We start from the raw sequence: 24,361 nt of genomic DNA on the forward strand, positions 1-24,361 counted from the left end.
TGCAGTCTCACTTCAATGCATATTTACCTAATTAAAACAAACTCTGGAGAAGCAAACAATGCTGTTTAGTCAAGTATAAATCATTTTAATTTGTCCATTCTTTTGACTGGACCACATCATTGTTTCCGTTCAATTGTGGGAAACCCAGGGCTCACCTGAATACAGACTGGCACATTTAATTTGTCCCAGAACCTTCATAAATCGTGCCTTCTTTGTTTTATAGTTTACAAATAATTAACAAAGTAGCATGTTTTAGAGCACTTTGGAAAGGACCCCAAATATATAGAATTTTTTTTGAAGATTTACCAAGAGGTATGTGGGAAAAGTGAATGCTATCTGCTGTTCCAAGCATGGGTGGTCATGGTGTTATCCAAGCATTTCACCTATGCTCAAATTTCCACCTGCTGAAATCTAAGGTTTTGTTTGGCTGTTACAGTGAGTCTAAGATTTTCCCTAGTGCTAATTTTTAAGAGATTTCATGTGAAGGATAGGTTGCAGAATGCTCTTGTTGGAAGAGAGCTCTTTGACCCCAGCTTTACTATAAAGAACACCATTGTTTTATCCAAATGCTCTTCACATTCACTTCTCTTCAACAGTAAACAATTTGCTACTCCTAAGGCAGCAATCTTCAAGTGTGATTTCACTACACGGTGGGATTGTCTTAGTAGTTCCAAGGGACTAGCAGAGAATTCTCAAAACAGAATTAAGTTTTTTTTCTAGAAAGCAGCACGCAATAGGTCATTTGGAGAATTCGCAGGAGTAGGGGTAACTAGGAGGTGGAACTAATGACAGCCATCGATGTGGGGATCTTTGAAGATACCCTCAGTCCTGCAGCTATACAATAACCAGACAACCCTCAACCCCACCATGCCCCAGGGCAGTGGGAGATTGGCCAAACACCTTCACCAGGCTTGGTCCGTGTCTAACCACAAGGCTTGGTGAGATCTGAATAAACAATTGCTCTTCCAGTTTAACTAAATTGTAATAATCAGAGGTGAGCCCTATCCTTATGAGCATGGCCATCGAGGGCCATTTAGGTGAAGAGCACAGTTTAAATAATCTGCTTTTCTTAGCAGCCTCATCTGGGGTCACTGAAAGCAAGAATCAGGATCTAGATGAGCCTAAACATAATGATTTTTGCCAAAAAGAGCCCACAATTTTTGATAATATGTCTTTATTTGGTCACTTAGTGTCTACTTAGCACTAGACTTTAAATATCTCCTGGCCCAAGTATTTTTGTCTAGTCCTTTTTCTGTCAAATGTGCTGCCCTTCCTATCCATCCTTAGAATATAAACTCCTGAGCCCAAGGGCAGTGTCAATCTATTCTTCATTCATATGCACATAGTGTGTACACAGGCTTAGGGCCGCCATCTACTGGGTTATAGACCATGATGGATTTTATATTAATTTTTTAATCTCATGCTTTTGTGTCTTTAAGGTTTTCTTCATCTCACGTGCACATGATTCTTAGCGTATTTTCTGTACTTGATCAAACAGCTTTCTGAGCATTCTGCTGTAGTTTTCTAAGCATTGTTTTCTTTTAAAAATGAAATCAAGGGGTTGGGGATTTAGCTCAGTGGTAGAGTGCTTGCCTAGGAAGCGCAAGGACCTGGGTTCGGTCCCCAGCTCCGAAAAAAAAAATGAAATCAAACTAAATTTCTTGAGGGCAAGCACTGTATAGCTATATAGCCATTTTATCTAACTCTTAATGTAGTTTTTAGCTTCTCAGCTTACTTTATATAAATATAAATATATATGTGTATACATATATATACACACATATGCATGTATGTACCTATACTTTCAAAATAATTATTGTAGTCACATGCACATGTAAGAAGGATTAAAGTGTCTTATGTTTTACATTTCACTGAAGAATGTTGTCATTTAATGTTGCAGATTATGAAAACCTTTTATACTGGTAGCAGATTTTTAGGGATGAATTAAGTAAAAAAAACTTAATTCTTCACATTTTAGTCTTTGCATGAGGCATTCAAATTAAACCATGGTGAATGTGTCCTAGTGAATCGGTACAGGCATACCATCGGCAGAGGTGGATCAAGTAGCTGGTCTTAGGTTTTGCTGAACAGAACTTCAGAGCATCTTTTCCATATCTCTCACATTCAAAAGGCAAAGACTTAACTTTTAAGGTACAGCAGGGCTGGGGAGAAGTATGAGGACACTTACAGTTAGCAGAAACTATAGAACTGTTCATGTCATAGCTTCTCACAGTCCCCCATGCCCAAACACTGTCTCTAATTATTTAATGTCCTTCCACTTTGGGGGGAGGGGCTGGATGTATTCTGTAGCTCCTCAAAGAGTTGTTGTTTCAAGTATAAAATAATCTAAGGTCCTCCAAAAGTCACCAGGGAGTTGGAGATAGCCCTGTGCCAGGTTCCTGTTCTTTTTAAACAGGTTTTATTGCCTACTTGCTCATATTAACATTTTCTTCATTTTAATTTACTCTCTTCCGGTAAGAATATACTTTCTTTTCTTTATTTCAAATGTTCCCTAAATAAGTTTACTGATGCTGTATTTTTCACAAATTAAAATATTCTTTTAAAAGAAAATATGAAATGCTTGGTTTATTTTACCCTCTTGTGGTTGAATACATCAAGTAAACATAACATACATAACAATTGAAACCTTAAATTTTTTTTAACCATTTCTATGAAAATAACCTGTTCCTCGCAGGAGGAGGCGAGTTTAACTACAAAGGGATTACAAACACGTTTGTGGGTCTGAATAGTGTTGCTTGGTGCCTTGAAAGAACCATAATTAACAAGGTTGTAAAACCCAACAGTCACTCTTTTTGTGCCCTTCCTGTGTAGCGTTTTAAAACCTTTGGTTTGTATCTGGAGGGGGGAGTCTGTGTTAGCCTCTTGTGATTTGTCTCGTAGGATAACATCAGACTGACTTTAGAAGCAAGGAAACATTCCTCCCTGTCTAGCTACTAGATGTTTACTATTCCCTTATGAAAAGAAAAGAAAAGAAAGAAAGAAAGAAAGAAAGAAAGAAAGAAAGAAAGAAAGAAGGAAGGAAGGAAGGAAAGAAAGGAAGGAAGAAAGAAAGAAAGAGGAAGGAAGGAAGCTAAAGCACTAGCAATTTTCTTTCATGAATGTAGACCACAGGGAGATAAATAACCCCTGCCTGCCTGAGAAGAAGGTCAAGTTCCAAGTTTTTCTTTCTTTTACATTCAGGAATAAGCGAACGGAAAGGCTGGCCAGAGGAGTAGCAGGCATCTGATGGTTAAGCCCTCCCCCCAGGACTCTTTATGTACATAAGCAGAAGTCACTGGAGCAGCAGCGCCGCATTAGTTCCAATAGTTTAACAGGCTGCTTTGCAGGCTGACAAAAGCCAAGCTAGCGCGGTGGCTTCCCTCCATGTTCCCTTGTCTCCCGAGCTCGTCAAGTGATCTTTGGCTGGGGCTGGGGGAGGAGGGTGACGTTGAACAGGCTTCAGCGGGGGAGTGTGCTCGCCTGGTCTACACCCAGCAGCCTGCACCGAGAGACTGAGGCAGGGGCGGAATGAACTAACAGCAGCTGGATCCGACCTGTTTCCCTGGATATTCCTCAGACTCCGGATCAAGGGACTCACTGGAAACAGGCCAGGCAACCACGTTGCCCTGGATTGTGGCCAACTGTACAAAGTTGACCAGGAAAATGGCTCAGCAGACGACAAGCCCGGACACCCTTACAGTCCCTGAAGTGGATAATCCGCATGTTCCAAACCCATGGCTCAATGAGGATCTTGTGAAATCCCTGCGGGAAAACCTGTTGCAGCACGAAAAGTCAAAGACAGCGAGGAAATCCGTTTCTCCCAAGCTCTCCCCGGTGATTTCTCCCAGGAATTCCCCCAGGCTCCTGCGCAGGATGCTTCTGAGTAGCAACATCCCCAAGCAGCGTCGCTTCACAGTGGCACATACATGGTAAGGTCTGCACCGATCCCCATCCCTGAAACATTAGCCGTACCGGTTCAGTGATTTTTGCTCCTCCTGCAGCTTTGGGGGTGGGGAGGACGATCCTCATTCCACTCCTGTGATTTATCGGAAGTAGTCTACCTCCATAGTGTGTCCCACCAATGCCCAAGTCAGGGCAGGAATCCCGGAGATAGGTAATAGGAGTGGATGAGGTGGGTGGTTCTAAGAGCTTAGTCTCTATGGCAAGTTCCTACAAGAAAACTGGATTCCAGATGTCCAAAAAGAATGTAGGTTTACTCCCATACCTAAGTAGTGGCGTTTCTTTGATTTCTTAAGCTGATAGCCTTGCCAGCTTCTCCTAACTGGTTTACTAGAGAAGACCAGAACGGAGTGGAGGGTCCTCAGACTTAGCTGTCTCCTGCGAGATACCAACGCAAACAGGGATGATCGCAGTGGTGTGTACAGATGCGTCCCCTAAAACTGCCTCCAGCTTCACTGTGTTCATAATTTTCATCATGCCTTTTCAGGGAAGAGGAGAGGGATTAGGAAGCCTGCAGGAAGTGCCAGACACCACTCCATACTCTGATCTTGTTTTTGTTTTTGGTTTTTTTTGTTTTTGTTTTTGTTTTGTTTTTTTAAAATTTGAATGCTTCGCATGTTTTGCATTTACATTTTCTTTGTGAATATTTTATAATCTTTAAAATGGGTGAGGTTATTTTATGCGCTTGCTTCCATGTATTTTTTTTTTCTAGAGGACTTTCAGTATCTTCTTGCTCTTGAAATTATCAAATAGTGAACTGAAGCCATTGAGCTGCTTCCATGGAGTTTCTTCTGCCTAAGAATAAGCAGTTTGAAGTCTTGTATCTGCAGGTCCCTGGTCTGAGGTCTGTGGTGTAGGGCAAGCTAACTTTAGCCAATCCTAGGTGTTATATACTCACTACATCTACATTTTGATAAAAATTTATGTAAAGCATGACATAACATCACATATACTTTATGTAATAAAGAGAAAGGAAGTGCGTGAGATGGGGGAACTGACTCTTATTTTCTACAGAGTTTTCTTAACTTAGCTAGTGTGTCTGAGTTGGAAAAAAAAAACAACAACAAAGCAAACAGAAAGAAGACACAGGAAGGATGCAGTCAGAATCACAGGGAACCCAGCTCTGAGCAGCATGGCTGTACCAAGGGATACATTAACATAATCCACGAGAGTCAGTGACAGCACAGATCAAAGGCCTGTCACACTCAAAGACGCGTCCAACCCCAGAGGGTTACTTTTAAATAGCTAAACTAAGACGGGGTCCCTATTGTCTTCTAGATTCTAACCAGATGGCAAAGACTCAGGTCCATTGCGCATAGTAGTCATACAAGGGGTGACTGGATGTTTCAGTGTTAAAAATTCGCATCTGGAAAATGAGTTCCTCTGAGGAAGATGCCCTTGGACAGTCTGTCAACAGTAAGCAGTGAATGAGAGGGAGGCAGGACAAACACTGTGATGCTTGGAAGGAAGGGGTTGGCTCAAGACCGGGTACTGAATGCCAGGCAGGAAAGCTAGCTAAAGGTCACGTAGAAACAGGACCAGCCTTTGGGTACCCTCTGTCTCCTTTAGAACTTATATTCCCTAAGGTTGTCTGTGTGGCTGACAGGGTAGGCCTCACTGAGCACTTGATCTCAGACTATGTGAAGCAGCCTAGAGTTCATCTGAAGGTTATAGGAGCCATTTGGACACGTTGGGTATAAGGAAGGCAGGAAATCTCATGAAAACAGGCTTTCTTCTGAAATTCACTGCACTTCCTTTCCTGGTGCTGTTTGGAAAAACTCCAAGCACATGGTTTCTACTAGTATTCCTTTCTGGCCTATCCCCTCCCAGCCAGATCAGGTGGCATTAAAAAACAAAACAAAACAAAACAGGGAAATGGAAGAGATAAACATGCTATCGATCCTTAATTAACTTAGGAGGAAAGCGTTTCCCTCGGGAACTGAAACCATCCCAGAGGGAATTGGAAATAGCATCTCAAAGTTTTCATTTTGTTTCAGTGAGCCCAAGGCTCATAATTTTACATCATGCCACAGGTATCTTCCGACAACCATGCCATCTGAGCGTCAGACTTTGCACTAAGCACAAGGCGGAATTTTTTTCAATTATTTATTCATAATTTTATTTATGAGCACGAGTTGTTTAAGTATACTCTTCAACATTTTAAAGGTCTAACTCAAAGTGTGGTGCGTGCGCGCACACACACACACACACACACACACACACGCACGCAATTGGTAACTAACTATAGTCACACCTCCTACTTCCTAAACCGTCAGCTACTTAAATGCATGCTTTGCATGGTCCTGCCTCACACTTTTGGCTCCTACTCATGGTATCTCATCCATTTAATGCATGTATAAATAGTATGCACTTAGCTTGGATGTTTATATCTTATGTGTAATGGTTATGAAGTTGAGCAAGAGTTACTTCTTGATTCTAAGTAATTTACATTGCAGTTGCAAAAATACTGTTGGAGGGCATCTGTTTCTGTCATAGAGCTTGTCGCTCTACTAAAATCCTCGCCCTGTCTCAGTGCATTGACTCAGTGTGCAGCATCTACTTGCTTTCCCCTTTCTGATTTTGTAACGGACAGCTTGCTTCAGAGTGCTTAAGGGACATAGGACCTACCATCTTGTGGTTCTCTTGTTCAAAAACGGGATTCTCAAGGTTGTCAGCCAGTGGTAAATAAGGGTAAAGAACATGAGGGATGGCAGGGGTGAGTGTTTACCAGGCAAGTGCAGAAGCACATGGATCACAGAGGTGTGTTTGCCCTAGAACTCAGCTCTGCACCCACATCTAATTTCAGAAGAGGCTGGGACAGGTGTCTCAGCTCTGCTCCCACAGCAGGTCAGACAGATGAGGTGAACAGCTATGGTTATAATATGTTGATGAAGGCCTGGATCATGCCCTATACCATACTTGAAATTCTAAGAGTACTAGATTTTGGTCTTTGTAAACCTCTGAAGTAAGGATCATATCAGAACAATACTTGTGTTTGCTAGGTTTGTTGAGTGAGAAGACCTTGGGTAGAAGTAGACTTTAGTGATGAGTTTGCTCTACACTGCTTTATGTTCCTGGGTGGGTCCAGCGCGCCCAACTACCCACCCACGGAATCTTTGCATGCATAAATGGAACATACACACACACACACACACACACACACACACACACACACACACACACACACACACACCAGTTAATTTTAAAAATGCCTGGGCTTAATCTAAGGCTGGCACTCCTGAACCTCCCCCTCCTACTCCAGGCCCAATGGGGGAGTGGCCAGTCTCCACTTACTCGAAGTCTCACGTGGCTGCTTGGCTCTCTTTCCTGCAGCTCCTATATCCATCCTTCTCCCACTGCTTCCTGCCAATCCTCCCATCCCCCTGTTTCCTAGCCCACCCAACTCTAAGGGTCCCACCCCATCTCCCTTTGCCCAGTCATTGGCCACTGATATCTATATTGATAAATCGAAAACCAGTTGGGGACGAGGACCTTTAGCGTTTGGACACAAAGATTTCTATTTGAATCAAAACATTAGAACGAATCTCCAACAGTAGACTTTCCTGTCAATCATCAGTATAGGATGCCTTCAGCTTGAATTTGTGGGTTTTTTTGGGGGGGGTTCCTTCCTTTTTCTCTTTTTTTACCTTATCTATGCCTTTGATTAACCCATCAAAAAGCCAGGGTTCTGTTCTACTCGTCTTGGAACATCCATGCTTCATGTCATGGCTGGCCAATGGTGAGTCCTCAATAAATATCTCATAGCTAGAGCCACTGAGTAACATTTTAGTCCTCCTGTACCTTTTAAAAGGTCTCCTCTTTAGTTCCCTAAGCACCCCATTTTCACCCACTTGTTTCCGTGTTTACCAAGCACATCTTCATTCCGAAACTTCATTTGCTTTTCCTGATCCATTTAAAGTGCAGCTTACACAGTTGACCCACTGCCTGGATAGTACGAGACTTAAACAGCAGCTAAGCTGTTAGAACCCGGACTGATAAAGCACCCTTGTAGTTAGTCTTTGGTAACTTGTTTAACTTATACTTTGATTGCCATGTTCCCCAATTTCTCAGGTACAGTACCTAGAGGTTTCTCTCCAGGATAATGATGTGTAAATTAGAGTGTGTTTCATGGGGACAGGTGCTTAGTAAGAATCATTACTATTATTTTTATTTTCATGTATTAAATCCAACTCATAGCTTTGGTCTGCACGAACGTTTAGGATAATGTTTATATTTCTAGATGGTTAACTCATCACTTGCTTGTGAATAGATTGAATTAAATTTGTCTTAAGATTTAGTGAATGAGAGCAATTCATTTTTTAAATTGCGGGAGAGTAATTTATTTATTTTTAAAGGAGTGAGAGGTTTTTTTTTTAAACCTTGGGAGAGGAGATAAAAAGGAGTGTTGTTGAGGGTGGGTATCTCTCTCTGTCCCATCCCCTTTCACACATCTCTCAAGGCTTTGCTCTCTGAGAGCTTCCCAACCAAGAGTAATCTTGCCCTCTTCAGATTTCTGTAGCACAGTTTACTTTTCCCACTCTCTCAGCGATTGCTGGTAATAATTGTATCTGAAAACATTAGTGGCAATTTCCTGAACTGCCTGTGTGTGAGGGCTAGAACTTACACACATCCGTGCTTGCCACTGCTGTTTTACAGATTGAATTTAATATATTCCATTCCATGACTGGACCTAGATTCTGATTTCATCTTAGTAGGGAGTTTCCTGTGACATCATCAGGAATGCCACGTCTATGGAGTTCCTGATAAAGACAACCAAACATCCAGTGTCAGTTTATTTCAGAGTAACCAGTCAGGAAATTGTTTTCATATTTTGAGTTTTTTTTCACTCAGTTTTAACACATTTCCCTTAAGTTAGGCCCAAGTAGAGCCCATGGAGGAAAAGAACTCTTGATTCCTGTACTGGGGACCTTAAAACTCAGTGTTTGGTCATGATTAAGTTACAAAACCTGTGCTCTTTCTTTTTCAATTTCTGTGGTTTTCTTGTTCTGTTTTTGAGACAGGGTCACACTATGTAATCAAGTCTAGCCTAGAACTCATTACCTAGCCCAGTTTGGTCTACAACTCAAAATATTTCTCATTCAACATCCCTCGTACTAGGGTTAAAGGCTTATACAACCACATATTGTTCATTTCTCATTCTGCTAAGACGATGCTTAACAGTAATTATGCCCACTTTTAAGTTATATCGTTTTCATATGCATGTAATACAAACCCAAATATCTACCACTCAGTGTTTTTAGATGTCATCATTTCATCAGTATTTGCATATGACCTCCCTACCTCATGGTGCTAGGGACAACACTCACAATCCCCTGTATATGTAACTTTCAGAGCTGTTTCCTAAAATTTATGTATGTCAAAAACCAAATAAAGTTTTCCTGAGCCAATGTGATGGAGATTTTCCTTCCCATTTGAGGAATAGATGGGAATATTCTTAGTGATTCCAAACACAGTCAGTGTGTTACACATGCACGCTCACACACCACACACACACACACACACACACACACACACACACACACCGAGGAGAAAACGATGTTATAGAGTAGTAACAATAGAGAACCTTTATAAATTCCATGTATGCACATGTGCTTTTAATTAAAACATGTTCAAAGGAAGAAATACTTACAACAGCTTTAAATAATAAAGCACATCAGGATTAGGATTTGACTCATTGACATGCTCCTTTCAAAGGCTTTTGTCAGACACTGAAGCTTTTTAAGGAGTAGATGACATAGCCATATTTAACTATTCATACGGTTTCTTCATTAGGTATATAATTACTCATGATTAAACGTGACTATTTACTCCTCGGCCATCCTTCCTTCAGCAACTGAACTTGCTTTCTAGAGTGAGATAGACACTACGAATTCTACTCAAGTCACAAGAGAGGGTAGAAATTGTCACCTATAGGAGAAATGCCCTTCCTTCAAGAGTGTGGAGGCTCAATACAGGGAAACAGGGTTTTGAAGGCTATTTCTTACTGACCGTGTTTGAGGACTGTGGACTCTTTCCTTTTCTACCTCTCGTATGTAGCTTTCGGGCTCTTGCTGCCTTCTCCGCACCTCTCAGACTAGCATTACTGTTGCTCTCCTTGCAAGTAGAAGCTTGCATTAGGACTTCAGGTTAGGAGTGATGTTAGCCAAGGTTGTCTAGGGAAACCTTGGAGGGAGCATATTAAGCACCTTGGCCATGTTTGAATCGACGATGTTTGAAGCAGCAGACAGCTCAGACATCAGCTGTGACCCAGCTGTTTTCTTAGTGTCCTTAGGTTGAAAGTGTCTTAGCTTTTGAAGTGAACATGAAAGCTGTTATTAGCATTCATTAAAACTGAAAGACTTCAGAAGGACACTTCTCTTGTAGAGCACAGTAAGTAGCCCAGAATATTTGCTACATTACAAAAATCAGAGGATGACAATTATTCATTGAGAGAGAAAATAAGGACTGATGGATTCAGCTCTTGTGACTCCTGTAGACTTCTTGTGACCATTGATATTTCTCAGAAAGGAGAAGCCTGTTTTCACCTGCTGAAGCTGTCGCTGCTCATGCTGAGCTTTCCAACAAAAGCACAGTCTTGAAAACACCGAGGAAGGTTGAAGGAGTGAGGAGAAATTAAAATAAAGTCGAACCTCAAAGGCCCCTTGAAGAATGGAAGTTATAGGTTTAGTCTTTAAATTTATTCTTTGCCAATTAAAAAAATAGTTCCTGTGACTTCTGGTGACTAGATGAGTGTTAACACTTTGTCAATTTTCTTGCCCTTATGCTGCCTCAGGGAGAAGCTAATCAATCATGGGGGAAACAGAACTATGATTTTTTACAAATTGCTTTACTTTTGAAAAAGATTTGTGTTTTTAAAGTCATGGCCCACTTAGTAGAGTGGAAGCTAAGCATCTCCAGGTTTGCTGGCCACTTGATGACCTTAGGCTCTCAGCCCCTTGAGTGACAGGTCCCCTAATCCAAAAGTCTTATGGCTGCCAAGACGCTTGCTATTTACAAGGTAAAAGACAAACAAATGAACAAAAATTCCACTAAGTTTACAAATTAATAACAAACTACATTTTAAAATATTAAAAGCAAGTCCCAGGGCCAGTGGCTATGTACAGACATGGTATTCCTGAGTTCTCTCCCAGAAATCCATTTCAAGGTAGTTTTGTGACCCCCTCCCCCACACTCTTGCTTGTAGCTTAGATGCTGTAGCACAGGAAAGCATCACAAAGCCACACTCATTCAGCTACACACCAATGAAGTCACAGGGGACACAGGCTGACTCCAGGTCCTCCTGCCTCTTCACCATTTACTTCTCCTGTGATTACCACTCCTGGGACTGTCAAATTGCATTCACATTTATTTCCTTTCCCTACATGTATACTGAGACTATTACAGAGGTAAAGATTTTATAAAATGGTAGTGAGTTATTATAAAGGTATCTGACTTTATTTGTTATACATGTGGTTTGTAAGAAAGTTGTTATCTTTTATTTCTGGAAGACGAAAAAAAAATCCCAAGCACAAAAACAAATGTGTGTAGCTAGAAGAAAAGAAGGACTCCAGAATCAATGGACGAAGCTCTGATTCACAGTGGTTTTTAAATAACAGCAGGTTAACACAACGCCAATCAGAATAATTTTGTTTTGAATGATTCAGAGAAAAAGGCACAAAAAGTCTAAGGTCTGGGGAGAAAGATCAAGCCAGAAATCTATTAAGGTTTGGTTCCCTAGTTCCCGAAGAGCCAGCTGGGAAGGATGGTCCACAGACTCAAGTTACTAAGCAACAGAGCTGCAAACTGCTTGGTAACCAGATCTGGCCTGACTCACAGTCTGACTGCGTGTGACTGGGTGGCCGGATGGGAATACCAAGGCCCATTTTACCTCACAATTCCTTCCATCCCCCTGCCTTACTGCCAAATTCTCCTGCTACAGAGCATCCTTTGACATAAAATGTTTTTTTTTCCTTTTTTAAAGTAAAAATACCTCCTAGTCCAGAAACAAATACTATTGTTTTTCTTTAAAATGTTTTTATAAGATTATTGTTAAATGGTTTAATGTAAGTAAAATGTAAGCTTTATCAAAAAGATAGGAAGTAAATAGATTTGTGCTGTTGACAGACCTTGGGTTTTCATGAGCAAATATAGACTGAGCCATAGCTCCCTTCTTTTACCTGCTCAGGGTTTCCTTCAGTTCTCACCGTGTGGTGTCATTTGTCTTTGTATTTTCCCCATGACTTCTCCTATTCCTCTGAGCATGGATTATATAGCTGCATGGATCCTGAAAAGGTTGAACTTCAGCATGCATTAGTCTTTGCATGCATTGTGAAAAATAGGTGCTACCTATCCGTGGTCTGTAAATATTTGTGGTTTGAGCAATTGAAGAGCAGACAGGCTATTGCTATACCTCTGACACTGACCATCCTGAGAAAGCCACACTCTGAGCTTAGAAGGCCTGGTGATATTGCATTCAATTTCCATAGTGGAAAAAAGTTTCAGTCTCAATGATTAACCATTCCTATGGACTTTGTCACTAAGAGTGTGTGTGCACTCACAGTTTATATGTATCTATATCAGTATAGTTTGACGTTAGTAAATATGAACAAACCCACAAATGATGGTGTTGCAATAACTGGTCAAGTGCACGTGTGCTAATATTTTCTTCATCTTTTGAAAAGAGTTTTTGCCTGTCATATTCCTGAAAAAATAACTACATAAGTGTGTTTATGAATCTTGGGGAATTACTTAATAACTAGCTGGTTAAGCTCTGATGACTAATCCTTATCTCTCAGAATTCATACCAGTTAAATTATACACCAAGACCTAATCTTATAAAAGAAAGGTTTTGAGGGGGAATTTGAAAAGCAGCCTCCATATTTCCTTTTTTAGGATGACAATCGGGAGACATTTGAACTGGTAGCAACTGAGCCCACTTCTAAAGCTGATTCCATGATAACTAAAATTAAATAATGAAATATATTTTAAGAGGTTTACCATAGGGATATGATTTTAACATAAATATTTTGCCTATTGGTCAATATATATTCATTTTAAACCAACAAATTTCCTTTCTATTGTCTTCATGAGCTAGCCCTGAAATCAAATTAGCCATTATTAGAGCAAAGTAGCTTCCTCTTTATATAATTATTTTCAGGGCAGTTTTTTTCATTTACATACATACTTTATTTTATATTGATGTTTATAGTGATAAACATATATAGCGGACCTAAAGACAGTTCCTGTCTGACTAAAAGGTTGTGTGGCTTATCTTTTCTCCTTTCCCCCCTCCTTTTGTTTACAGTATTTGTCTTACTTTGCCTTATTCTATTCTACTCCATGGTTCTTTTTTTTTTTATGGCCTTACCTTGAGTGAGTGCCAAATAGAACAACCCTGTGATTTATGAGTTGTAATAACTAAAACATATATGAATTAGAGGCTGATGACGCACGAGGCGGGGTTCTATGGCTCTTTTCTGAATAGTCCTAGCTCACTTTAATAAACACTCTTAATAATAACAATGACAATGACACTGATGGCTGTGACCAGTCTCGTCATCATGGCTGAAGATCCATCTACTTTTGCATTTAATATTGTAGCAAATTTACATTCTTACCCAAACGTCCTTATGTTTGAAAAATGAAGGTTTTTTTCATCACTGCTGTAAACTAGAAACAGTGTATCATACATTTATATAATTAAAAATACATTATGAAAAACAAAATAGATTTATGGTTTAGTAAAGAGTAGGAAAGTTTGGTCTGTTCACTCTATAAAGTGGCATTTAGTAAGTAATATAGACATATGAAAAATCAGTTGGGTCCTCCTTAAAGCAGCAAGAATAACTGAAAAGGATTTAGAAAGGAAATAACCTTCCTATTATTATTTAATTTCCTATTTTAAAATTCAATAATCCCCATCAGCTATGCCTCAACCTATCCTGGTCCGGCTCAAGCCCAATTAAGGTACAAATCTAGTGGCCCTGCACCATTAATACTTTCAGTCTGAGAAGAGGGGCCTGGCAGGACTTAATCGGTCCATTGCAAGTGAACACACTGAACTTGGACTGGGTGAATCTGAGTCCTCCGCTGAAGCACAGCATTGGAACTCTACTTTTCAATTCTGTAATAATTAATTTCCAACCTGGGCTTTGCACAGACAGTAAAAGGAGCACTATGCTAACAGCAGCCTTCCCCATTCTACAAAGGCACACGTGGACGTCCTTTAAAAGTTAGGATCTCCAAGCAAATCAGTAAGACAGGGAATGGGGAGTAAACATTTCCAATCTATAATCTTGTGGAGGTCTCATTTCCAGAGTGTAGTATTCGTGCTTGCTGCGGCTGCATTCTTTTCATGGCCCAGATAAAAGGAAAGCTAGTGCCCCCCTGCTCAAAAAGAATGTTAAACATTTCTTGCTGGCAACAGAAGAGTATTCACCTGAGAATGAGATCCTTTGCAAGTCTGTTGGTCATGCCTCTGAAGTGTCCTTACACACACAGTAAGGCTGAATCATGGTCCCAAAAGCCAAATATTAAGATCTGCAGCAGCAGCCAAAGCCAAACTTTAAAAATTGAAACTGTCTTAGAGGAACAGCATCTAGATTCATCACTTGCTTCCCTTTCATAGTGAGGATAATGTTATGCATTCGAGTTAAGACAATCAAGGGTGCAAGGAAAGTCAACAGGGTACCAGCTATCTAAGATCAAGAAGAGACATTACCCAGCATTCACCTTAAGAGGTGGAAATGAACAATTATATACATATGTCGATTATAAAGAAACTGTGCCTTGACATTTAAAATCATTTATTTATTGCTATGCCAATATCAGCCATGGCAACATATCATAGCAGACGACATCTGCTGTCTGTAACCAGGCATCCTTCGTAAGCCCATCTCACTTAACAGGTCAAATGTTTCTGTCAGAGCTCTTTTCAACCTCTGTTGGCTAAGCACCTAACATCTTAATGGCCCCAGTGCTCTCTGAGTGTATTTGCTGATGCTTTCTTTATCCTAACCATCTGACCTCTGACCCAGCAAACCTTCAGGTAATTTAACAAACTGATTCGTAGACGTCATGCCCCTCATTCCAACCCCACATGACTCCTCCAGGTATTTCGTCTTTGAAGATCCACCATTGCCTTAAGTCCTTGCAAAAGCAAGGTCAATGTTTCCCTCTTTCTCATTTGTCTATTCCTGTTCATAGGGATGCTATTTCCCCAAGGAATCAGCTAAACTCACATTTGACTAACACTTTGGTCTCTCTCCACCAAGGTCTGGGGGCCATTGCATACAGTAGCACTTCCTGTTGCTTCCCATTTCCGCTGATGTTTGGATGATTCATTTTACACTGTCAGTCTTCTTTGTGCCCTCAGCTATTTCCCTTTAGAATGTCCTACTTATTTGAACTTATTAAATATACTAAAACTTTGCATTGGTTGCCAATCATCTATAGCAAGGCTGAGCAAACTTTCTTCTTTGAAGCACCAAGTGAGAACTTAGGGGAGTGGTTCTTAATACTGAGACCCGCTAACACAGTTCCTCACGTCGTGGTGACCCCCAACCACAAAACTATTTCATTGTTACTTCACAGTTGTAATTTTACGACCGTTGTGAATCATAATGTAAATACCTGGTATGCAGGATGTGTGACCCACAGGTTGAGAACCAAGGTTTTAGGCTATAAGACCTATATTGTTTCTGTGGAAACTCCTTTTCTCTGCCATTGCAGCATCAAATAGGCACGCATATCTTCCAACAAAACCCATCTTTAAGTTAATCTGAATTTGAGACACTGGCTATAGCCTACCAATCTTACCTGTAGAATAAAGTTCATACATTTCAGTCTAGTATCCAAGCCTTACCTGTAAGTCCAGACTTCTGTCTGTGGATAACTAGTGGTCTTTCCTAAGAACCTTTCACTGTTTCTCATTCTGGAGAAAAATCTCAAGTGTGGTCAGTGTAGATAATACAGATAAGCAAGCCAAGACAATGCACTGTCTTAGGGCCTCTCCTGTATGTTGTGGGAGGTTCAGATCACACAGCTGTGAAAATCCAAAATGTCTCCCAACATTGCCAGATGTCCACAGGGATGCAGTTTGCTTTCAGCTGTGAATGACTGGCCTACAGAGAAGCTTTGTAAAGGAAGAAACCAGTTCAGCTCACTTAAAAGTATATCAGTAGCACCTAACAAGGCCCTGTTATCAGAAAGTGGTCTACAACTCTTTAGTGTAGACTCATGCTGATAACTCACTGTGAAATTCTGGGGGTTACAATTAACTTCACCTGTAAATGAAACTGTTTCTAATGCTCAAGTGTTTCATGGGATTATTTTAAAGTTCAAATGGGACATTTACCAAAAAAAAAGAGGCGAAAACAATAAAAGGCTATTAAAATAATACAAAAATATTAGTCTTAACATACTGAGCATGTTTTGAGCCGGTTGAAACTTAGAAGTTAAATTCCACTTTCGTGTCATTTTTCTTCTGTGAACATTGCTGTTTGAGATGCTGTTGAGATGTATCTTTTCTGTCAAGGATTTTGATCCCATAGAGTATAGATTATGGTTACTGAAAAAGGACATAATGTGGTGGACCCACAAGACAGCATTCAAGGAAGTCTAGGAGTTGACAGGACAAGCTTCAAGCAATTACTTGAGGCTTCCTGAATAGGATGGAGTATGTTTAGTGACAACTGAGACATTGTGTAGAAGTTTATATGATCTCATCTGGCTTCATATTTATGGAAATCTAATAATTAATATTTGTTTGATCATATTTTACAAAGAAAAAAATGGGGCCTAGAAAAGCATCTGATAGGAGCCCGATGTAAAGCCTAGAGGACTGCAGCAGGGAGAGAACTGAACTATGGGAAGGGAGTTGGCGTGGAATCTTCTCACTGAGGGGGCAGTGTGGATAAATGGGCACTAAGGTTCCTTGACATTTAGGTGAGCGGTGCCATAGGCTGGAACTAGCTTATAAGAGAAGCTGGTGTCTTCCCCTTCTCCCTCACCACTGCTCCTGTTTATGTATCCTTCTCCCCCTTCCCAGTAGGGATTTATGGGCTTAAAAGAAACACGATCAATTTTATCTTCTTACACCATCACTCTATATAAAAGGGGACGACATTTTAAGTTATTCATGCTAGGCTTGCTAAGCCACAAGTGTGTGTATTCAATACTTTCTGTAGTTCCAATGTGACACTAAGTCCAATTAAACCAATCTAAACCATCTTTCAACTACCGAGTGCTCTATTACTGCTTCCAAAAAAAAAATCCCTCTGAAATATTAAAAGATTCAATTGCATTTCCACCTAAACAGACGTATTAATTCCACTGCTTGCACCCATCTCCTGTTGCATTGGACAAAGGTATTCTTCATGTGAAAGGAGGTTTTTAAACTGCAAGTTTACTGATTAGAAAAACCTTTGCGCTTCTGAGAGACCGTATACAGAATGCTCATTTGCTCTGAAGCCCGCTCTTTCTTTCAAGCCTAGCTCAGTGTGTTGAAAGTTGAGGACTAAATATCCTTTCACTTTTCCAAAACATCATTGCTGAGATCTGCCACATAGCTGTAACTATTACTCTTCTAGAGTCAGAGCTTCAACAGAAGACAGAGCATCAGTATGGTATATATATATATATATATATATATATATATATATATATATATATATATATATATATTCTGTAATAGTAAAGAAAGCATGCACATAAAGTGGCAAATGCAACCAGAAAATATAATTAAGTGTATGCAGAATTTTATATAAGATGTTTTGGGAAGACTTTCTATGAGGTAACATTTAAGAAGATAGCTGAAAACATGATTATCCTGGAGAATGATATTTGAGGCAGGAAAGAGAGAGCAAGTACAGAGTCCCTGAGGGAGGGTGTGATTGGCATATTTGAGGGAGGAAAAGAGTTCTGAAAACGGGGTTGCAGCATAGAAATGAGTCAGATCACAGTATTTTGAGGCTGTATTAGAACTTGGGATTTCCTAGGTGATGACTCTGATACATCATGGTGAAAGGATTAGTAGTGGGAGTGTCTACATTGAGGGAAACAAAATATATCTCAAGTTTCAGAATAATCAGTCTTGTTCTTGTGTGGAAAATCCAAATGCAGAGAAAGGGGAGAAAAATCAAGACCTAATAAAAAGAATGTTGGAATAATCTAGATGACAAAATCATAGTGGTCTGGACTAGAGTAGTAAAGGTAAAAGTGCCTAAAATGCTGACAAATTTGTCTGCAACTTGAAAGGAAAGAATTCTCTGGCTAATTTAGTCTGAACAGTGAGAAAGAATTAAGAATGACTATGAAGCCCAAGTTATAAGCCATCGTCAACATTCATGGAGCTTAGAAGATAATGGAAGGCACATTTTAGTTTAAAAAATGTGTTGCATTTAGGGTGACTACTGGTTTCAAAGTACAAGATAGAATCACTTAGATAATTAGCTCTATGAGTCCAAAGTGCATAGCAAAGATTGGCACCATAGAGCCCCATTTGCAAATCATTAAAACACAGAAGTTTTAGAAATTGTGAGACTGCAATATGACTGCCCAGGTATATGAATAGGAAGAAAGACTGGTGACAGCTGGGTACTTCAAACATTAGAAATTAGAAAGATCACAGAAACACACCCAAAGAGGCTATGAAAAAGTAGCCAGTGAGTAGAACCAAAACCAAGAGAGTTGCAGATCAAAATGTTTTGTGAAGAAAAAGTTAAGTTCTATCTGTTGATACCTGTGTGGCACCAGTGGGTGATCTAGTGGTGATGATGCAAGACCTTTTCCCAAGGATGACTGATCATTTTACATCTTCTCATCTCTCTTTAAACCTCAGGTATGTATTTCTATTTTCAAGTTGATAGGGTTACTCTTCAGTACAGAGAAGGAGCAACTAAAAGAGGCTTAACAAATATGCCTACCACTACATCTACTGAAGTACTGGTCATGCAAACTTCCAGAACCTTCTATTTTTCCATTCTGTTCATTATAATGAGTGAAAAAATCAATATCCTCATGGAGAGTAATATAAGGAATCACTCCAGAACTTAGCAGCCAGATATAATAAGCATTTGTTATCTCATATATTATATGGTAGTTAATAATCGGGCAACCAGCTTCTCAGACAACTGCAAGATTTTGTAGTCACCTGCCAAGGAAGGTTTCTCTAGGTTATGACATCATTTCTCAAGATGATGCTCTTTACAGTTCACCTTGGTTTTCACTGGTTACTAACAAAAGACTTTGGTGCTTTTCTTTGTGGACTTCTTCTAAAGACTGAGTGTCTTGATGTTATGGATCAGACCGAGTGATACAACAGAGATCTATATGCAAGATCAGTGACTTAGTAGATGTGGTGGTAGGCATGTCTGAATGGTCTGTTTTAGTTGTTCATACTTTATTATAAAGTCATAACCTCAGCAACTTGAGAATAAAAATGAATGTTGGAAGTTAGGGGAGAGAGGACAGAATGTAAAATGATCTGTTTTACAAGGACAAAAGAGATGATATTGTCTAGAAATATGTACAATTTACAGTCCACACTAGGGGATGTACTTACCCAGAGTAGTAACAAACTTAAAATTGCTATAGTTATTTCCCTTAACTATTATCGATGGTTTAAATATAAGCCCAGGATCATGGAAGCATTGGATATAGATCCTGCTTGTTGATATACACTTGTAATTTCGTCACTCAGGAGATAGAAGCAGGAAAGCTATCAATCAGTGTCAGCCTGGGATATATCATGAGATACAGGCTCATCTAGGTTATGTATAAAGGTGACATAGAAAGAAGATGTCTACAAAGGAACAAGCAAAACATAAAGGAATGACATTTAATTCATCTGAGATGCTCTAGTCAGGGCTCAGCTGAAACATTTGCAAAGAAACCCTTGTGATGACTCCCATCCAAATTTACTCTAAGCCTGTCAGAGAAAAGAAGACAGGGGGTTGAAATGGATCAATATGGACCTATCAAGTGAACTTACTCAAGCATTTGATGGATTTGGAAACCTTTTAGTCAGAACACTAGAGAGAATGAGCCACAAAGTACATTCGTGGAAATACCCATGAAGTGATTATGGTATAAGTTGCTGGTAACAGTGAGACTGCATATGGCTATGAAAACGAGGTCACAGAGAATGAGGGTGGATAGGATCTCAGAAAGGGGCACCAGGGAGGCTTCAAAAAGAAGTCACAATTAAATATGTCAGGTCTGTGTGGGAGAGAGTGCCAAATCTCTGAGGAATGAGAAGGAGGGCCCAGGAATTTCTGTGAAACTCTTGAACCTAAATGTAATAGACCGATAATGTGAGTTTAAAGGAAACTTTAGGTCAAGGAAGAGATAACTCACAGTCTGTAAGCTGCAGAGAAGTGTGAAAGACATCTACTTATCTATTTATTTTTTCTGGACAGGAAGGCCAAGCTGTGAATGAAAAGACAGCTACCCTATCAGATTGCTGAAATTGATGAATGTTTCCTTTTTAAATTGTTTTTATTTTTGATTATTCCTCTCTCTCTGTCTCTCTCTGTGTCTCTCTCTGTCTCTCTGTCTCTCTGTCTCTCTCTCTTTCTGTATCTCTCTGTCTTTCTGTCTCTGTCTCCCTCCCCCCATCTGTATCTCTCTGTCTTTCTGTCTCTGTCTCCCTTGACCCACTCTCTCTTTCTTTCTCTCTCTCTCTCTCTTTCTCTCTCTCTCTCTCTCTCTCTCTCTCTCTCTCTCTCTCTCTCTCTCTCTCTCTCCTGTGTGTGTGTGTGTGTGTGTGTGTGTGTGAATTGGTGAGTAACTGTAAGTACAAACACCCATGAAGGTCAGAGGTATCGGATTCCCACTGGAGAAGTACCTTCTGATGTGGGTGCTGGAAACTGAAATTAAGTCTATGCAAGAGCTCTTAACAGCTGAACCATCTCTCTAGTCCTCTAAGTCGGGGTTCTCAATGGGCAGCCAGGAGTGTTGGTGCAAGGAAGTGCAAGAAAGAATTATAGGAGATACTGAGATACAGGAGACCTCACTGATGTTAGACTGTGACACTCAGAAACCATCCTGGAATGTGTAGGAAGACTGGGATTCACAGAGCCTTCTGGAGGTGAATAACTACCTGGCAACCTTGGAGTCCCTCCAGTGACAAATACAACATGTGTATTGGAGGAGCAAGTCTTTTCCTTGGGGAAGTCAGTGTCTCCATTCTGTTTGCTTTCGTTCATTTAAGGTGGTGAGAAGGGAGAGGACTCACCATAGCTAGCCATACGTAGTAGTCTGTGTGGCCAGCACTTTATGGGGAAAAGCCATGTTACCCCCTTTTCTGCTATATATTTATGCTTTAGAGATGAATTACACAACAGAAGGTGCAGGGAAGTCACTTGGAAACTGCCAGTTTCCAGATGTGTGGCCACAGGGTAAATCTGCAAGCACTGAAGATTCCTTTGTGCTTGTTTTTATTGTTTTGTTTTGTTTTTCCGAACCAGATATGCAATCCTCTTCTTGAGAGTACAAAGCTATATAATGAGGAACTGAACACAGACAAACACACGCGTGTGTGCACGCACACACACACACACACACACTGATATATATGTTGTACTTGCAGTATCAATCTATATATGTAATTAGAATGATACTGCTTCTACTAAATGAACCAATTTTATGTGTTGATGTAAATATTTTTTGGAAGACAGCATAACAAGTCTGTGCCACATCTTAACCCATATTTAACCCATATTATTTATTATTATACTAGTAAGCAAAAGGAAACCTGTGAAAAGCAGAGAAGAGAGCTTTCCCCTTTGAATTTGAATGGCTGGTTTGTACTGCCTGCCTGTGGATTTGAGTTATATGAGCTGGCTGCTGTTAGGAAGTAGACTGCTCTGTGTCTCAAGAGTGTGCTCTCTAAAGTAACTCCCCCTCCCTAGCAGAAAGCATGAGCCCTGGCACCTTTTAACCTGTAGGGATTATGTAGCTCTGACTATGATTGATTCGTTGGCTTGCCTCAAGAAATGCTCCTGGTGTGTGTTGTGTGCTAACAGAGCCAGGCTTTGCTGATCAGCACGTCACTCCCGTGAAGACGTGGGCATGCTTTTGTGCATTTGTTCTTGTAGCCCCGGAGGCATATTTCAACACACTGTCCAGAATTGGCTAGAACATGCCTGTCACTCCCAGCTGACTCTGATGACGCTCTTGCCAACGTAGATTTACATCAACACAGTTCTTTACTGGAAAAAGCTCTCTTAGAATATACAGGGTGGCCCATTTAAAACAGGCACAGCATCAATTTGAAAAGGAATAATTTTAGATGATGTGTTATAAGAAATGTACTGACAACTGGAGGCTCTACACAGCATAGAGTTATAATGAGTATCACCCCAGCACGTTCCCTTCCTAAACAATCCTAGGCTCTACTACCAAAGAGTGGTTCATTGTGAGATAAAGGACCCTTTATTCCAGTCTTTTCTCTTTATCACACTGGACATGTAGGCGTTTCTAGTCCTTTCTGGATTTGTGTTCATTGTCCTAATATTGGACTTATCAAGATGTGAGAGCATTTGGTGCGGTACAACTGTACTGTTCTCTACCTACTCTGCTTGGAGAATGTAATGGAAGGAGAAACTTTCCCTGTACCATGAAATCTTTTGGCACACATTCATCTTGCTTGTGACTCATCCTCGCTATCTTAATGACTGTTTGGGATAGACGTATTTACGCAGATGTCTATGGTCAGGAAACCAGGCCCTCAAATCAAAGCTGTTGCCATAGCTATCCAGCAAATAGTAAAAATAAATAATAATATACAAACCCAAACCGTCCTTGCTGTTCAGAAGGAAATTTCAGTACCCATGGCACATGACCTGTGATTAATACTACTGTGACCCTTGGTAATTCACCTTTCATTTTTGTCAGCCCAGCCTATTCCAAATCATTATAGTAATGGATACAGCAGAATGGGTTTGCAATTTTACACCTTCTCTTATGACAACCAGTGGTGTTCTCAATGACACATGCTTTGATCTGTCTGCTTTTAAATCCCTTAAGCTGCAAAGCTCTAGATAGCTTCCTCCCAGAAGATATTACAGTCCTAATCGACCTCATCATGAGTTCTATATTTGTGCTTGTTTAGACACATCAAAGTCCAGCTTTATACCAAGGGTCACCTGAAAAGTCAAGGTCATGAGCTTCTTGCCACAGCATTGGTGGCATTGTCCCACTGGGCAATAATGAAGGATGGCCTTTCAAAGTGATCAAAACTTGTAGGTGACATTGTAGGGATACTATTAAATCGTCCACTGTTATATTTTCTCTGCTGTAATTTGTCTACAGTTCAAAAACTATGGTGCCTTGCTGGGCACTCATGGCACATGCCTTTAATCCCAGCACTGGGAGGGCACAGGCAGACAGGTGGATCTCTGAATCTACAGAATGATCTCCAGGACATGCAGGGGCTACATAAAGAAAGAAACCCAGTCTCGACAAAACAAAACAAAACAGAATAAAACAAAATGAAGGAAACTATGGTTCCAATGAACTGAAATAGTTCCATAGTGCATGTGTCAAGTGTAGTTAGAAATAAAGTGAGCAAAATAAGCAAAATAAGATTCTTCCCATGAGAATTAGCATAAGACATTCACAGTTGACACATAGAAGCTGAGCCGGATGTAGATCGCTCCTGAGAGACACAGCCAGAATACAGCAAATACAGAGGCGAATGCCAGCAGCAAACCACTGAACTGAGAATAGGACCCCCGTTGAAGGAATCAGAGAAAGAACTGGAAGAGCTTGAAGGGTCTCGAGACCCCATATGTACAACAATGCCAAGCAACCAGAGCTTCCAGGGACTAAGCCACTACCTAAAGACTATACATGGACTGACCCTGGACTCTGACCTCATAGGTAGCAATGAATATTCTAGTAAGAGCACCAGTGGAAGGGGAAGCCCTGGGTCCTGCTAAGACTGAACCCCCAGTGAACGTGATTGTTGGGGGGAGGGCGGCAATGGGGGGAGGATGGGGAGGGGAACACCCATCAAGTAGGGGAGGGGGAGGGATTAGGGGGATGTCTGCCCGGAAACCGGGAAAGGGAATAACACTCGAAATGTATATAAGAAATACTCAAGTTAATAAAAAAAAGAAGAAGAAGAAGAAACTGAGGCATAGCATGTTTAAAAATGTGGGCTCACAGGTCTTGTCTGACAGCAGAACCACTTATAATTTAAACTGGCATAAATGGGTCCTCAAGGCCTGCTTGAAGGTGTGTAGTCAAGTATTGCCACTGACTGGGAAGGGAAGGGCTCTTGATTAATAAACTGATATTGAGCATTCACATTTCAGCCCTGTGTGTCTGTCTGTCTGATTGTCTGTCCATATTGTGACTCCATGCTTACAAAGCAGTCCTCTGATTGAGGTCTTAT

General features: G+C 40.4%; 1 protein-coding gene across 9 annotated transcripts in view; it reads left to right on the top strand.

Moving 5' to 3' along the window:
* Positions 1-24,361, top strand: part of Pde4d (phosphodiesterase 4D) — a 1,514,231-nt gene that overhangs the window by 840,775 nt on the left and 649,095 nt on the right. Inside the window, exon 1 of one of the 9 annotated variants that reach the window (NM_001113332.2) lies at positions 3,638-3,929. The exons of the other annotated variants lie outside the window; for them this stretch is intronic. Within the exon in view, the coding sequence (NP_001106803.1) occupies positions 3,664-3,929 (266 nt within the window). The 5' untranslated portion in view covers positions 3,638-3,663. Of the gene's footprint in view, positions 1-3,637; positions 3,930-24,361 lie in introns of those variants that run through there. 9 annotated transcript variants of the gene reach the window in all.

Source organism: Rattus norvegicus, chromosome 2 (assembly GCF_036323735.1).
Source record: "Rattus norvegicus strain BN/NHsdMcwi chromosome 2, GRCr8, whole genome shotgun sequence".
NCBI classification, from domain to species: Eukaryota; Metazoa; Chordata; class Mammalia; order Rodentia; family Muridae; genus Rattus; species Rattus norvegicus.